The sequence below is a fragment of the Leiobunum rupestre genome, chromosome 1 (assembly GCF_980474605.1).
Source record: "Leiobunum rupestre chromosome 1, qqLeiRupe1.1.hap1, whole genome shotgun sequence".
Classification (NCBI taxonomy): domain Eukaryota; kingdom Metazoa; phylum Arthropoda; class Arachnida; order Opiliones; family Sclerosomatidae; genus Leiobunum; species Leiobunum rupestre.
Genome location: NC_143384.1, coordinates 72252367 through 72270544, shown reverse-complemented (window position 1 = coordinate 72270544; position 18178 = coordinate 72252367). Strand labels below are relative to the sequence as shown.

Sequence of the window (18178 nt, the reverse complement as noted above, 5' to 3'; positions counted from 1 at the left end):
ACAAAGTTCAGGGAATTTGCAAAAAAAAGTCAGGGAATTTGAAAATGGTTCCAAAAAGGTCAGATAATTTGAAATTGGTTCCAAGAAGGTCAGGGAATTTGAAAATGGTTAAAAAAAAGTCAGGTAATTTTAAAATGGTTCCTTAAAGGTCAGGGAATTTGGAAATGGTTCCAAAAAGGTCACGGAATTTGAAAATGGTTCCTTAAAGGTCAGGGAATTTGGAAATGGTTCCAAAAAGGTCACGGAATTTGAAAATGGTCCAAAAAGGTCACGGAATTTGGAAATGGTTCCAAAAAGGTCACGAATTTGAAAATGGTTCTAAAAAGGTCAGGGAATTTGGAAATGGTTCCAAAAAAGTCAGGGAAATTGAAAAACTGGGTTGGAAAAGTGAGGGAATTTGGAAATGGTTCCACAAAGTTCAGGGAATTTGCAAAAAAAAGTCAGGGAATTTGAAAAACTGGGTTGGAAAAGTCAGGGAATTTGGAAATGGTTCCACAAAGTTCAGGGAATTTGCAAAAAAAAGTCAGGGAATTTGAAAAACTGGGTTGGAAAAGTCAGGGAATTTGGAAATGGTTCCAAAAAAGTCAGGGAAATTGAAAAACTGGGTTGGAAAAGTCAGGGAATTTGGAAATGGTTCCACAAAGTTCAGGGAATTTGCAAAAAAAAGTCAGGGAATTTGAAAATGGTTCCAAAAAGGTCAGATAATTTGAAATTGGTTCCAAGAAGGTCAGGGAATTTGAAAATGGTTAAAAAAAAGTCAGGTAATTTTAAAATGGTTCCTTAAAGGTCAGGGAATTTGGAAATGGTTCCAAAAAGGTCACGGAATTTGAAAATGGTTCCTTAAAGGTCAGGGAATTTGGAAATGGTTCCAAAAAGGTCACGGAATTTGAAAATGGTCCAAAAAGGTCACGGAGTTTGGAAATGGTTCCAAAAAGGTCACGAATTTGAAAATGGTTCTAAAAAGGTCAGGGAATTTGGAAATGGTTCCAAAAAAGTCAGGGAAATTGAAAAACTGGGTTGGAAAAGTGAGGGAATTTGGAAATGGTTCCACAAAGTTCAGGGAATTTGCAAAAAAAAAGTCAGGGAATTTGAAAATGGTTCCAAAAAGGTCAGATAATTTGAAATTGGTTCCAAGAAGGTCAGGGAATTTGAAAATGGTTAAAAAAAAGTCAGGTAATTTGAAAATGGTTCCTTAAAGGTCAGGGAATTTGGAAATGGTTCCAAAAAGGTCACGGAATTTGAAAATGGTTCCAAAAAGGTCACGGAATTTGGAAATGGTTCCAAAAAGGTCAGGGAATTTGAAAATGGTTCCAAAAAGGTCACGGAATTTGAAAATGGTTCCAAAAAGGTCAGGGAATTTGAAAATGGTTCCAAAAAGGTCAGTGAATTTGAAACAAAAAGGTCACGGAATTTGAAAAGGTTTCCAAAAAGGTCAGGGAATTTGAAAATGGTTCCCAAAAGTCCGGGGATTGGAAAATGGTTCCCAAAAAAATATTAAATATTTTGCAAGATTTTACCTCAAATCTTTCATTTACAGTACAAAAGTGGTTAGGTAAAATTTGGAAAATTGGTCAGCTAAAACCTAACAAAGTCAGGGAAAATTTTGTATGAACCCTGTATAATTAAGCTTACTAAATATAAGATATTTATCGTCATAAAGTTAATGTTTAAACTAACAAACTAATGAATTCGAAAAAGAGAAATATTCCTATGATAAAATATGATTTTTTTACGATAACGTCAAACTATTAATTTTCCCGCTCATTTATTAAGCCCGTCTTTCGGTCCAAAAATTTGTCAAATGCTAAAAGCGCGTATCAAATTTCCTAGATCTACGTCAAGCGGTGCAAAAAAATCGTCTTTGCCTAGACAACAGACCAAAATATCGTCCAATTATCAAAAATCAAATCGTCGAAATGGCCCAGAGAAAGTTCAAATTGATGGGGACGACAAAGTATCGGTTTCGATTTGAGATTTTTCAAAGGGTGGCCCGTCTTCGGAAAATCATGCAATTTCTTCAATCTCTCGATAAAGATTCTTTAAGAACTTCTAATTGGTTCAAACAGTCGCCGTTTATCATCTCGTGTTTTTCACGGAATTTCGAAATTACCAATAATTACTTCGAATCCTCTGATAAAAGCACCATATTCGTTTGTGATTCGGTAGTGACCGGTTCAAGGTTTATTTGGGAATTCATATTTTTCATTATTAATAAATTACCTTAGTATATAAGCCCGTTTTTAATTTTCATTATTAATCAATAACCTTAGTATACAACGTTACTTTAAACAACTGAAAGTCTCCGGGTAATCTTAGAACACCTGGCAAAGAGATTGCATTATTAAAGATGAAAATATCTGCCAGAGTTCGCGGGGAATGGTTCGCGGTACCTTGCACAGATGGAGCCAAAACGGTACGATGGCTGGGCGACGAAGCTCTGAAGCGGTACTTTAAATTGAAACCACAAAGTAGTCACGTTCCTGGTAAGGCGGAATGCGTCTACGAGGTCCGCAAGACCAAAGGAGGGGCTATTTTGGACCCGGATGACCAAGTTAGCAACATTCTCGATGACGACGACTTTGTCTCAGTTGGTAAGTCATCAATCATTTAAAAACCAAATATGTACAACCGTAGCACGGCCAATTTTGATCACTCGCTGTTCGCGCTATAACGGCCAACCCATTCGTTGAAGTTTCTATGTTAACCTACGTGCCAAAGATATCTATAATAATAATAATAATAATCAGCTAGACCACCTTAAGCCTAAGTCATCAAGCAACTTTTAAAGCCATTAATTAAGGTGGTCGGGTTACAATGCGTAGGAGGGTGGTAGCAAGCCCGTCATGCCACGCGAGCCAACAGCTCCCTACACTAACTATTACCGTTAACCTCTACAAGTTTTTACGGAAGGGGAAACCGAAGAGTTCGGGGAAACCCCTTAAACCAGTGGGGAGATAACTTGCAAACTCAACGTAAGAGTTGAGCGCCCCTAGCGGAATATTTTGTTTAAAATAGTGTTTTAATACAGACCAATGGTGGGGAATTCAAACTTATTCATATTAAAATGGTATTGTAGAGTAGTAGCACTCCGTAGCTTTGGCCATGGCCGCCATTTTGGTCGCAAATTTTTTATCTATAGGAAAGAGCATGGGTGACGTACTAGGACGTCATAGTGCCATTACTCTATTGTCATTTTTACGCAATTACAAAACTTATAAATATTAATAAAGTAACATGTATTATTACCATTTAATTGCAAAATTTTTCGATATATATGTGGTATTTTAAATTAAGCGTATAAGACGAGTTAATAACATTTTTTGTTTTGCATTGTAGCCAATATAATAAATTTGTCAGGTTGGAGCGCCAAATTTCACCTAGCGGGAAAATCCTTGTACATGAAAATAAGGCGATTGGGTTGGCGGCTGTAGCGCGAACAGCGCGTGATCAAAGTTGCCCGTAACCGTAGGCAAACCAAAGATTATCCAGGACAGCTATCGTCTCCAAAACGCGTCTTCTCAACGTAACCAGTTGCGGCGAACCCGTGGGGCCCTGGGGGGAAAACATACGGGGGCAGAGCTCCACAGAACTAAAATTAGGGGAAAATTATAACCTCTCAGCCTTTAATTTCGTCCGAATTCCCTCTTTTTACAAAAGTTATTTTGATATTGAAGACGCAAGTAACAATAATATGAAATAAGCGTAAAATTGATTTCGATAGATTCGTTAAAATAGAAAATCGCCTCGTCGGGTACCCTGTAAACACTTTTTGAAAAAAAGAATATAATAATAAAGATTAAGAGCTGAACATTATCTAGCTCACGTTTTAACTATATGAATTTTTGGATAAACAAAATGGCCCAGGCCCCCAAAGGAATTTTTTTACCAACGCCGCTGCTGAACGTAACCCTTTTGCAAAAATTTTGCAAATGCGGAATTACGTCACTTGGGGTAAAATTACGTCAAAGAGTTTTAAGAAATTAGTAGATGGACCCAATTCCGGTTCGTGTTCTTCTCCAACATCAGGTGGGGTGTTAGTGTGTTAACTTGAGTACACGAAAATTTTAGTGCCTGGAAAGGTACTGGATAACTGTCTTGGATAATAATTTATTCGTTTATGGTACAACAATGTTGGAAATGTTCCAGTGTTGCAGTCCGATCACGAATGTCCGGTGACTGGTCCAGCAGAAATTCGCTACGTTCCAGAACAAGTGTAAAAATAATTTTTAAATTTTAAATCTGTAATTTTTAATTAATTAATTTATTTCAAATTTTCAACCGTTTAACAGTCCCGGTAATTTCAAATCACCATCGGAGGTATTTTTAACATAATATTGAAATTTTTACGAGGTGACCTAAAATTATGTTTTCTGACATTGAACTCTTATCACTACTTTATCTTAGTACATCGCTTTGGATGGTTTTTCTTTGGGTACAAATGATCTCTTAGAATTGGGCCAATGGAAGTTCAAAATAGAAGTTCGTTAATTAGGGGAACTGATGTGAATATAAAATTAATTATTTCTAAAACGATTAATTTTAAACTGTGTAGTTAACTGAAGATGCAAAAAAGAGAGTTTTGGGAGCCCGGGAACTTTTGGAAGAAGTTATGAAAGAAAATAAAGGTCAGAGTTATTTCAAAAATAAATAAATAAATAAATAATTTATAGTTTATATAAATTTTCAGTCGCTTACGGCGTCAACACCGGATTTGGAAAATTCGCCAGAGTCGTTATATCAAACGATAAACTTCTGTTAGTTAAAATTAACTTGATTCTTTTTGTTTAAATGATTTTCTAAAACGATTTTTTAACCGTTAATACTAATATAGCGAACTTCAACAAAACTTAGTACGATCGCACGCGGCTGGTAAGCTATGCTTTTAAATATTTGTGTGACGTAATTCGTGAAATGTTTGTGACGTCATTCGTGTAACATTTGTGTGACGTCGTTCGTTTAATATTTGTGACGTCGTTCGTGTAATATAAGTGTGACGTCGTTCGTTTAATATTTGTGACGTCATTCTTTTAATATTTGTGACGTCGTTCGTGTAAAATTTGTGACGTCATTCGTGTAATATTTGTGACGTCATTCGTGTAATATTTGTGTGACGTCGTTCGTGTAATATTTTTGTGACGTCGTTCGTGTAATATTTCTGTGACGTCGTTCGTGTAATATTTGTGTGACGTCGTTCATTTAATATTTGTGACGTCATTCGTTTAATATTTGTGTGACGTCGTTCGTGTAATATTTGTGTGACGTCGTTCATTTAATATTTGTGACGTCATTCATTTAATATTTGTGTGACGTCGTTCGTGTAATATTTGTGTGACGTCGTTCGTGTAATATTTCTGTGACGTCGTTCGTGTACTATTTATGTGACGTCGTTCGTGTAATATTGGTGACGTCGTTCGTGTAATATTTGTGACGTCGTTCGTGCAATATTGGTGACGTCGTTCGTGTAATATTGGTGACGTCGTTCGTGTAATATTGGTGACTTCAATCGTGTAATATTGGTGACGTCGTTCGTTTTATATTTGTGTGACGTCATTCGTGTTATATTTGTGACGTCGTTCATGTAATATTTGTGTGACGTCATTCGTATCGATCGCTATACGAAAACGTGTATACTCTATAAACTATAGACTCATGCTAAATGCCATTTCTAAAATATCACTTTTAACTGCCTATTTTACCAAAGATAATATAGAGCTGCGTACCCTAGATTCCAATACTTAGAGCTTTCTGACTGACTGTTAACGAAGCATTTACCCACTTTCCGCACGTGGCCTCCGAAAACTCTGCCGCCATCGGGCGCCGCGTGTTATTGACCGATTTCAAAATAAATTTTTGCACGTGCCAGTACCTTTACACTGTGAGGTATAGCAGGCTTTTTTAACCGCTTTTATACCCTAGAATGGCGGCGTATTTTCACGCGCAAAATGAATTTTAAGATCCACCAATTGTCCTATCACGACCAACTTTGAAGACGCTCTGTTGAGCGAGCAGCTGTTCATCAAAGTTGGCCGTTACCATGGTAACTACGGAGCTATTTTTTTGAAAGGTCCTAAAGGAAGTGACTAAACGCTATTGACTACGCCCGAGGAAGTTATTTCGAGTTAAAATACGCGAAAAGGTAGAAACGTCCATAATAAAAGGGGGCAAAAAAGCTAAACCTTAAAAAATTTAAAGTAATGATAAAACCTACGAAATACTTGAACCACTAGGTCTTCGAGGATAAGATTAAATCGCGAAACTCGGACCAAATATATCTTAAAAAAACCAATTCAAATGAAATTAAAATATATCAAGAATTTCCGGTTTGCCCTAATTGGAGAAGGAATTTGCCTTGCGACTAAACCGAAAACTGAAGCTAAGCCTAAACATTAATAATTTCAAAACGCGTTGCGTAGCAACGGAAAGCCACACAGTGGGATATTTGTGGAGAATGAAATGTACGGTAAGTTAAAGCAGAAGTAAATGAACCGCAGTTATCAGACTGCTATACTCCCCATGTTGGAGGCGTTTTCCTTATGAAGTTACATTTTGTATGATTTTGACCTCGAATTGGAAATTTTGCGCGCTCCTAGACCGAAATAAAAAACGTTTTTGTTTTTATGAAACCATTTTTTATACATAGAAATAGCTATACCCACAATTCCCAAGTGCAATTTATCCCGTCAAAAGACGGGGATGGAAATTAGCTTTTATTCGACTCGATTTTCTCATCATTTTCATAAGGAAAACGCCCTCCTATTCTGAGCGCTATTTCGATAACTTCGGTTCATTTACTTATGGTTAAAGTTAATGCAGTTAAAATACGCGAAAAGGCAGAAACGTCCATAATAACAAGTTGGCAAGCCAAAATATACCTCTCCTCGGAAGAGTTTTTAATTTTCAATGAAGCGTAACTGTATCCGTGGTTCTGCGGTAGAACGCTAACCTGTCGTGCAAGAGGGCTCGGGTTCGAATCCCGACCGTTTAAAAAATTATACTACACCCAATGACAAAAAGAGGTCGCTTTTGGAGAAACGTTTTCCCTGATTCTAAGAAACTGCGTACGCAGTGATTACCCTTTGCCCCGAAAATTCGAACGCGTTCGCAGGCCTGACAGACAGACCCACAGACAGACAGACACGGTGGCTGTATAACCCCTCCTAGGGTACAAAGTCCCCTCGGAGAGGTAAAAAGGGAACAAAAAAGCTAAACCTTAACAAATTGAAAGTAATGATAAAACTTACGAAATACTCGAACCGATAGAATACGAGATTTATATTATCTTTGGTTTTAGCAGATTGGATAAATATTGAGCTTTTGATGTTTAGACGGTTTCTATGGTGATCGAAAGTTATGACGTCATAAGCTATAAATTGAACTTTTGTTTAGGTGTGGGTCAGCCTTTGAGCCCCGAAAAAACCAGGATGCTTTTGGCGCTTCGTATAAACGTACTTTCCAAAGGATACAGCGGGATCTCATTGGAAACGCTTGAGCAACTCGTGGACGCTTTCAATGGTAATGTGCCCCAGATTCCTTTTACCATAAGTCACATAATAGTAATAAGTACGCCACTTCCGATTCTCCAGAACTAATTATTTACTGATAGCTTGTTGCGTCAATAACCATATAAAAAATTATTTCGATGAGTACTTACGATTCTTCGTTATCCGTTACTACTCTGTTGAAACGTTCTGTGACATTATCCCGAGGGGGTAGCCACTTGGAAAAAAATTGTACACCATATTTCTGATTTCCAAATATTTCCGATATTTCTTAAATATTTTAGATATTTCTCAAATATTTCCGATATTTCTCAAATATTTCCGATATTTCTCAAATATTTCCGATATTTCTCAAATATTTCCGATATTTCTCAAATATTTCCGATATTTCTCAAATATTTCCGATATTTCTCAAATATTTCCGATATTTCTCAAATATTTCCGATATTTCTCAAATATTTCCGATATTTCTCAAATATTTCCGATATTTCTCAAATATTTCCGATATTTCTCAAATATTTCCGATATTTCTCAAATATTTCCGATATTTCTTAAATATTTTAGATATTTCTCAAATATTTCCGATATTTCTTAAATATTTCCGATATTTCTTAAATATTTCCGATATTTCTCAAATATTTTCGATATTTTTCAAATATTTCCGATATTTCTCAAATATTTCCGATATTTCTCAAATATTTCCAGTATTTCTCAATTATTTCCGATACTTCTTTGGATTTCTCGAGATTTCTAATATTTCTCGTGGATTTCTAATATTTCCTATATTTCTTGTGGATTTATAGATTTCCGGAAAAAATTATTTGGATTTCTCGCTATTTGTACACCATATTTCTAAAGTGGCTACCCCCTCGCATTATCCAGCTGGGAAAAGGCCTTAAAAGTCACTAGATGACTTGGGCCTAAAGTGATACCTTGGGTATTAGCCTAGCTGATTATAATTATTACTTATTTATAATTACTAAAAAATGTGCCAGTTCATACATTTTCCAGTGTCTCGTTAGTTCTTTAATCTCTCACCAGGCAGCACTATTTTTACTTTGCACTTTATTCCCTCCCTCAATGTATACCCTCCCTCCTCCAGTGCCAACAATCAGGGTCTTTTTTAAGGGTTTTCAGAACTACAAAAATGTGATTCTGCTTTCTACCACCACCCCCCCAAGTCGCCACTAGTACAACGATCTAACGAGCTAATTTAATTATTAGCTTTTACAGCTTAGCAGCCAGGCTGACTTACTAAATCGCTCGGATTGTTGTACTTACAAGGAGACATCCCGAAGTGTAACTCACCGATTTTGTTCAAACTCGGGGGATTGGTAGACCTTCATGTAACTTACAAAATCCTAAAGGGAATTTATTCCATGGGCAACCGTTTTGCCATGGCAACGAAAAATGCTTTTGACAACACAAAATATAAAATTTTCCCATTGAAAATAACATGGGATTTTGACCTCAAATTGATCAAAAGTTGATTAATTTTGATGTTTTTTTTTAAATTATCTATTTGTTCTATTTTTGGCATTTTCGAAATTTTGAAATTTCTTCAAATTTTCTACAGGGGAAAATTTCAATTTTTTGTTGAAAAAAACCTTTTTCGTTGCCATTGAATAAATTCCCTTTAGGATTTTTCAATTTACACGAAGGTCTACCAATCCCCCGAGTTTGAACAAAATCGGTGGGTTACACTTCGGGATGTCTCCTTGTTAGTTACGTTCGTTAACGCTGTAGCGAGAGTAAAACTTGAGCTTGGCAGAGTACTTTTTTTAGAACAATACCTTAACTGTCAATTTTTTAACTACGCAAAATGACTTCCCGTATGAAACATTTTGGGTAGTTCTGAATTTTAGAACTACCCAAATATGGCAGAAGTACCCACTAAAATACACTAGATGACTTGGGCCTAAGGTGGCGCCAAGGGTAATAGCCTAACTGACCATTGGTAATTAAGTCACTTTTGGTCATACTTGTGTTTATGTGTTATTTATGATTATACGTTATTTACGATTATACGTTATTTACGATTATACGTTATTTACGATTATACGTTATTTACGATTATACGTTATTTACGATTATACGTTATTTACGATTATACGTTATTTACGAATATACCTTATTTACGATTATACGTCATTTAAGATTACGTGATTGAATGGTATTTCAATGTCTTCAATTTCCGTTTACAGCGTCTTGTTTACCTTGGGTACCCGAGAAGGGAACTGTCGGTGCCAGCGGCGATTTGGCGCCTTTGTCCCACTTGGCACTGGGCCTGATGGGAGAGGGCAAAATGTGGAGCCCCGAAAGCGGGTGGGGAGAGGCCAAATACGTCAGTAACTACCAAATATATTCGTTCTTTTAACCTTTAACTCAATATGACATTGAAATTGTAGGTTCTGGAGTCTCACAAGCTCAAACCGGTCAATTTGAAAGCGAAAGAGGTGACTTCGCAATCTCGTTATATTTCAAATCAATGTAGATTATAATTTGACCTTTATCTGACCCCCAGGGTATAGCTCTATTAAACGGTACGCAGTTGATAACGTCCATAGGCGCCGAAGGTACGTTAAAATAGTGACTAGTTTCGTCCCTAATTGAAATCGTAATTTTCATTTTCATTTTTGATAAATAGCGGTGGAACGCGCGACTATCATAGCACGACAGGCCGACGTGGTGGCAGCCCTGTCCGTGGAAGTTTTAAAAGGCACCACCAGGGCGTTCGATAGTGGTAACGTAACATTTGTCTATTTCGTGTTATCGTAGCTTTTGCCTATTTTATCTCGTAACTTTTGCCAATTTTGTGTTGTCGTAAGTTATGCGAATTTCGTGTTATCGTAACTTTTGCTGATTTCGTGTTATCGTAGCTGTTTCCAATTACGTGTTATCGTAACTCTTGTGAATTTTGTGTTATCGTAACTCTTGCGAATTTCGTGTTATCGTAGCTGCTTCCAATTTCGTGTTGTCGTAACTCTTGTCAATTTCGTGTTGTCGTAGCTGTTTCAAATTTCGTGTTGTCGTAACTTTGGCCAATTTCGTGTTATCGTAACTCTGGCGAATTTCGTGTTATCGTAGCTGTTTCCAATTTCGTGTTTTCGTAACCCTTGTCAATTTCGTGTTGTCGTAGCTGTTTCAAATTTCGTGTTGTCGTAACTTTGGCCAATTTCGTGTTGTCGTAACTTTGGCGAATTTCGTGTTATCGTAGCTGTTTCCAATTTCGTGTTGTCGTAACTCTTGTGAATTTCGTGTTGTCGTAACTTTTGTCGTAGCTTTTTCAAATTTCGTGTTATCGTAACTCTTGCGAATTTCGTGTTATCGTAACTCTTGCGAATTTCGTGTTATCGTAGCTGCTTCCAATTTCGTGTTGTCGTAACTCTTGTGAATTTCGTGTTATCGTAGCTGTTTCCAATTACGTGTTTTCGTAACCCTTGTCAATTTCGTGTTGTCGTAGCTGTTTCAAAATTCGTGTTGTCGTAACTTTGGCCAATTTCGTGTTATCGTAACTCTTGCGAATTTCGTGTTATCGTAGCTGTTTCCAATTTCGTGTTGTCGTAACTTTTGTCGTAGCTTTTTCAAATTTCGTGTTGTCGTAACTCTTGTGAATTTCGTGTTGTCGTAACTTTTGTCGTAGCTTTTTCAAATTTCGTGTTGTCGTAACTCTTGTGAATTTCGTGTTATCGTAACTCTTGCGAATTTCGTGTTATCGTAGCTGCTTCCAATTTCGTGTTGTCGTAACTCTTGTGAATTTCGTGTTATCGTAGCTGTTTCCAATTACGTGTTTTCGTAACCCTTGTCAATTTCGTGTTGTCGTAGCTGTTTCAAATTTCGTGTTGTCGTAACTTTGGCCAATTTCGTGTTATCCTAACTCTTGCGAATTTCGTGTTATCGTAGCTGTTTCCAATTTCGTGTTGTCGTAACTTTTGTCGTAGCTTTTTCAAATTTCGTGTTGTCGTAACTCTTGTGAATTTCGTGTTATCGTAACTCTTGCGAATTTCGTGTTATCGTAGCTGCTTCCAATTTCGTGTTGTCGTAACTCTTGTGAATTTCGTGTTATCGTAGCTGTTTCCAATTACGTGTTTTCGTAACCCTTGTCAATTTCGTGTTATCGTAGCTGTTTCCAATTACGTGTTTTCGTAACCCTTGTCAATTTCGTGTTGTCGTAGCTGTTTCAAATTTCGTGTTGTCGTAACTTTGGCCAATTTCGTGTTATCGTAACTCTTGCGAATTTCGTGTTATCGTAGCTGTTTCCAATTTCGTGTTGTCGTAACTTTTGTCGTAGCTTTTTCAAATTTCGTGTTGTCGTAACTCTTGTGAATTTCGTGTTATCGTAACTCTGGCGAATTTCGTGTTATCGTAACTCTGGCGAATTTCGTGTTATTGTAGCTGCTTCCAATTTCGTGTTATCGTAACTTTTGCCAATTTGGTATTGTCGTAGCTTTGGTCAATTTCGTGTTATCGTAACTCTGGCGAATTTCGTGTTGGAGCTGTTCCCAATTTCATGTTGTCGTATCTTTTGCCGATTTGGTGTGGTTGTAGCTTTTGTCAATTTAGTGCTATCGTAACTTTGGTCAATTTGGAGTTCAAGAACAAAAATAAACAACATTAATATCTTGTGAAGATATTCAGCGAATTCGTCCGCATCCTGGTCAAATGTTGGTGGCCAGACGGCTGCGGTCACTCCTACACTCGGCCACTCACCCGTCGGAACTAGCCGAAAGCCACCGTTTCTGCAACCGAGTTCAGGACGCCTACACCTTGCGTTGCTGTCCTCAAGTCCACGGAATAGTCCACGATAGTATCGATTTTGTCCGGGGCATCATTACCACCGAAATGAACAGCGCTACCGACAACCCCGTATCCTTACTAATGTCTTGACAATGTCCTGTCTCTATCCGCGAACGAAGACTATCGCTACGCCCTCTTTTGGTTGGTGTCGAAAACTAGATAGGTAGTGCAATAGCAGGCGCTATTAACGTTTGGCAGTCAGTAGCGTAAGGACATTTTCTGGTATATAATTACGTGGCCACCGGTTTAAGGCATTATAAGTCGCTAGATGACTTGGGCCTAAGGTGGTGCCTTGGGTATTAGCCTAGCTGATTATATTATGGTTATGGTTCATATTTGTATTTATTATATTTTACGCAGTGTCGGATTAAGGACTAGGCACAGGCCTATGAGCTGCCACCAACAGAAAGCCCCCACCACTGATGAAATCAATTGATTTTTCAATGATTCCGTTTAAAAGAAAACATATCAGGCTTGTTGCTTTATTATTTGAAAATTCATTATTCTCGTGACATAAGCTTAGCTTCGGGACACGCGAGTTTTGCGTTTGTATGCTTTCCTTTCCCCCACCAAAATCTACATAGGGCCCCACCTTCAGTAAATCCGGTACTGATTTTACGTTGTCTAGGGTTTCTCCGTGGTCACAATGAGCAATTTCAATCCCCAGAATGAATTAGGCATTTTTATCTAATTTGGCAATAGCAGAAACCAGAAACTACCTCTGAAAAGCGTAGAGTAGCAGCGCCATCTACCACTCTTTTTGGCCTCGAATCCATCTAGCTTTCAAAATGTTTTAACCACCTTGACTCAGCATTTTAGCTGGTATTTAGAGAAAGAAGTGAAATTATTTCGGGTGGAAATTTCCACGGGGAGTATCCGGCTAAAGTAAGTCGTAGAAGCGTATAATTCATTTCTTAGGAGATAAGTATTAATCCATCAATATTACTTCTATTATGAGTTTGAAATATGCACCTGGGTACATGAAGTGCCAGAGTGGTTAGCAGCAAAAGGAGGCGGGTTCGATCCCAGCTTAAAACTCGAAACTACTCCTTCCACGTAGAGTTTGAAAGTTATCTCCCCACTGGTTAAAGGGTTTATCCACGAGCTCTTCCGTTTCCTGGGAGCTGCTGGTTCGCGTGGCATAAAGGTCTAGTCACCACACTCCTACGTCAATTAACCCCTAATGGCATTAAAGTCGCAGGATGGTGGGGCCTTGAGTATTAGCCTAGTTTGTTATTATTATTACCATAAGTAACATAATAACAATAAGTATGACACTTCCTATTGCTTTAATGCTAATTTTCTAACAGAACCTTTTTTCGGCACTGATACTCTCTTCAAGCTGTGACTTGGACTCGCGACTTACCGTTTTGGATGACTACTTTTTGATAAAAATTTAAGCCTAATATCGGTGAGCACGTTCTGGAGTTGCGAGGGGCTTTGGCTTTGTTTTGAAGCCCGCGTACGAATCACGCGTGATAAAAAAAACATGAGCTCGTGGCGCCGAGAAAACCTTTTTGAATTTTTATCATTTTAGCCCAATATTTAGCCTATCTATCGGAAACCAGATATTTCGGCTTAGCGGAAGTCTCGCGTATTTTAGACACTAGAGGGCTCTGTGCTGAGAAAACATCTTGATTACGCAATAGCTATGAAAATCAGTTTGGTTGTAAATCTCGTTAATTGTCATACTTATTGTTATTATGTTACTTATGTTATTACCTTATTACTCGGTAAGAATAGTTATTACAGTTATATGTTATATGTTTTACCAAAAGAGTATTCCCACTATCATATATTTTTGCAAAACATTGTTGGTCAACAATTTAGAATGGAGAAAACATATCCACAACCTGTTAGGCACAGCATGGATTAACAATAATTATTGTTAATATTATTAATATTATATGAAAATTATCATATTTTATAGTAGAAGTGCAATTTATTTAGGTATTACGAGTAATTATTTCGCCGGTTCACCCGTGAAATCTCGGTACCTTCCTCGTGGAGCGTGTGAACAAAGATACTAGGTGGTTTCTTTTCGCTTGTTCCGGGATTTCGGAGTAGGGTAAGAAGATTAAGGCTATGACGTCATATTACTCCGATTCTGTAGTGGCGAGTAGTTCGAGTCGGAGTAAAAACGTTCTTCCAAAATGGCTGCCTGTGGCCTTTTTAGCAGATACATTCTGGCTAGCAGACGACAAAATCCGATTTACCCTCTTGACACCTCCTTTTCCGAAGGAGTAAAAAGAGTAGCCCTAATACTCCGGAACAAGCGAATAGTTTATGGGCCGGAGTAATTATCATCTCCGGAACCAGCTCTAGGGTAAAAGGAGTACACTTTTAGTCCGAGCACAGACGAAAAGAAACCACCTAGTAGCATTTACTCCCTTCCTGCCGGAACTCCGAAATTATTAGTTCCATGGTTACCATAGTAACAAACTATAGGTAGCGTACTAAAGCATATAATAGAGACCGAGGTCACGTGACTTAAGTTGGTAATGTCTTCGTTACAGAACCGTCAATGGGAAAGCTGTAAATTTTACATAATCAGGCGGAGTAATACATGTGGTAAATATTGAGCCTTGTTTCGGTGTATGCTTCCGCGGTTTTGGCGGGAAAATAGCTCCCATTGAAAATTACCTGTAGCCAGAGAAGGTAGATTTTAACGTCCTAGGTAGAAACTTGTCTCGTAACAGATACGTGATATACTTATGGTAGTATACATTTAGTTAGGCTTTGCAATAATGGTAAATATTATCGTTTAGGCCTTGGACTACTTGGCTATAGCCGTCCACGAACTGGCCAGCATGAGTGAAAGGCGGATTGAGAGATTGGTCAATCCATGTTAGTATCTTTGCGTCAAAGCAAAAGTCACATAAGCCCCAAAAGTGTGTCAATTCTACCTTCGCGCCTGCTAAAACATCTAGCGAAAGCTAGTCTCACTATAGACAACATAACCTACTAGTTGGAATAATACTAGCAACGATATATTTAGTCTACGGTTACTGGACCGATTTTCTCTCTTCGGTTTACTCGCCCATAGACATACTTTCTAAAACGCCTCACTCGGCGGCGCTGGAGAGGAGAAAATTTCCAATTTTGATGACGTAGCTCGTGCGTCACTCTTACCCCCGACCCCAGCTCATTCCCCTCAGTGCAACAAGCTCCCACTGAACGATTTACCTTTCTGACACACTGTTGGGTGGTATGTCGCTTCTGCGTCAAAGCCATCTTTAAGAGGTGCGCGAAAGTAACAACTACCTTTCTATCCTTAGCTCTTAGTGAATTACCGGCGTTTCTGGTACAAGATGGTGGTTTGAACTCTGGTTTTATGATAGCTCATTGTACAGCCGCTGCCTTGGGTAAATTACCACCTCACATTTTAATCCAAATTAAAAGTTACAAAGCTTTTAAATTACGCCCTTAGTATCCGAAAACAAAACATTGTGCCATCCCGCATCCGTGGACTCTTTGTCCACTAGCGCCGGTACTGAGGACCACGTCTCGATGGGAGGGTTTGCTGCCAGGAAGGCCCTTACTGTCGTCGAGAATGTAGAGAGAGTCATTGCCATCGAGTTATTCGCCGCCACCCAAGCCATTGAGTTCCTTCGACCGCTCAAGACCACAGCACCCTTGGAAGCGGTCTACGACCTTGTTCGATGTTCCGTAAAGTACGTTAAGTGTCGTTTGTGGTGTCGTTTAATTCAGTTGGGCATAGTACCCCACTTTTTGCCAACTCGAGTTGTAAAGCAAAATTTTCCCACCGGCCCACTTTGCCAGTCCACCTCAAACAATCGCCATGTTAAATAAATCCTGGGCTGCGTTCAGCAACTCTCATCGAAGTATCTAAAAAATTATTTTCGTTGAGACGGTTGCGAACGTGACGTAGGATCTTGTTGAACGCTTTTACGCTTGTAAATTTTGTAAAATATCGTCTGTTGCGGCGTCTGCAGCTAGCCTTAAGCTGGTTTCACACTCGACGGAAAATATGCCGGAAAGACGATAATAAACGCCGAGCTGAAAATTGATTCCCATTCGATATACCGCTAACGTTCAACTTTACGCTGCTAATTTTCCGTCGAGTGTGAAACCAGCTTTACTCCGTGCTGCGACGTCACGTGACCGTTGAGCAACGAAAAAACCGGCTCTTACAGCCGATGACTAAGTGGCTCAACGGACGGGCAACGGGACGTCAAAACCGGACTCAGCGCTGTGCTTTTGTAGGGTTACTGAACGCAGCCAATATCTTTTTTTTTGAGAAATCAATGCATGGTTCTATCTTTGCCATATAGCGTAGTTCGTTCCTGACAAGTGGTACATGTAAGGAGTACTGATTTAAAGGTAGAAATATCACTGTGCCTCGGCACGCCATCTAACGACCCTTAGTGGGACTAGTATTTATTTTTTCTGGTAAATTATGGCAAAGCCAGGCAGACTAAATTATAAAGGCTGTACATTTCGACATAATTTCTGTGTAAATATTAGAATTTTGTTAAAATTAATTAAGATGACAAAATAATCATATAGGTATCATAAAATGATTTCTATGTAATATAAGTGTGCCAGAAAGAACCTTTTCGAAATGAGACCTTGTTGCAAGGATATGACGTAATTGACGACACCTCGCAGGCGATGACGGTTTTATCGTCATCAAAACTAGTTCTGGCGGGGAGGGAAGGAAGTTAAAACCAGTTTTACGCAACGTTAGTCCGAATTTTCTTTGGTGGCTGTGAAACAAGGTCTCATTTAAATTTTTAATACAGAGATGTTAAACAGAGGCACACTTATGAGTAATTATGTTACATATGGTAATATCTTATACGTAATTTTAGGTAGCCTAATAAAGATGGTGCAAAACCGCACAGTAAAATTCCCTGACTAAAATTGACGAACGAGTTGCGCAATAAAACCTAGAGTTTTCTAACCTCTCAATAAAAAAATACTGGTTTAATCTCTAATGGTTCTGATTTTTACAAAACGCGTCTTGTCTACCAGGCCATTGTTGAAGGACAGGTTCATGTCGCCCGACATCGACGCTTGCACGGAGATCTTGAAGAAAGGTCTAGTTTGGGATGCCGTCAAACCACACATGGATTACTATTTCCGGGAACAGAGAATCGAGACCAGACCGTCCTCACCAACCTCGACCATGTCCATGAAACACAAGAAGAGGCGGATGAGCGGATTGGGCAACAGCCCCCCGGACAACTTGATCGCGCTCAAAAAGGCCTTCATTCGAGATGACCACAAAGAGATGATGTAATCCCACCAAGTTGCATATAATTATGTATCGTTTCTGTATTTGTACGTTTTATAAGTTTAAAAAATAAAAATTATGTGCTTTATTAAGCCGTTTTATGTAATAATCTGTACCGGTATATTCCCGTTGGATATAATCCTATTGGGTCGAATTCCTAATGGATCGAATCAAAAAATATACTTTCCCAATAGATCGAATTCTAATTTTGCAATCCCATTGGGTCGAATCCCATTTATTCGAAAAAGTTAGGTTAGGTTAGGTTAGGTTAGGTTTCATGCTTTCACTTGTGAGCAAACAAAATGTCGGTCGAATGGGAATCGACCCAATGGTACTAAAGCTCTGTTCCTGCATAAAAAATATTTTAATTTTGGTATTTTTATGCGTAATTTTACTAACTTTTTCAAACTCAAAATGGCCACGATAATCCTTCTACTTATTACAATTCCTGTACCTGTACGAGGAGAGTACCATTGACGTAACCAGAAATTCGTCAAAGGGGGGGGGGGTCGAGAAGAGGGTGGAAATTTAGTACAGTCAAAGGTAGGCCCAGCGGGTGGTCTGGACCCGGAAACCCCCCCCCTTGTCTACGCCACTGGAGAGTACCCGAGGTGTTTATTTC

At 38.5% G+C, this 18178-nt stretch overlaps 1 protein-coding gene across 1 annotated transcript; it reads left to right on the top strand.

Moving 5' to 3' along the window:
• Positions 1-2165: 2165 nt before the first annotated feature.
• On the top strand, positions 2166-17644 carry LOC149966307 (histidine ammonia-lyase-like). The gene is made up of 18 exons (XM_090181682.1): positions 2166-2591; positions 4147-4213; positions 4290-4317; positions 4405-4479; positions 4553-4625; positions 4688-4754; positions 4832-4869; positions 7387-7512; positions 9704-9843; positions 9908-9955; positions 10024-10075; positions 10147-10242; positions 12130-12365; positions 13116-13181; positions 15065-15143; positions 15575-15661; positions 15727-15970; positions 17295-17644. Exons 1-18 carry the CDS (start codon positions 2348-2350, stop codon positions 17560-17562), a joined length of 2034 nt encoding a protein of 677 aa, XP_090037808.1. The 5' UTR covers positions 2166-2347; the 3' UTR covers positions 17563-17644.
• The last annotated feature ends 534 nt before the right edge of the window (positions 17645-18178 follow it).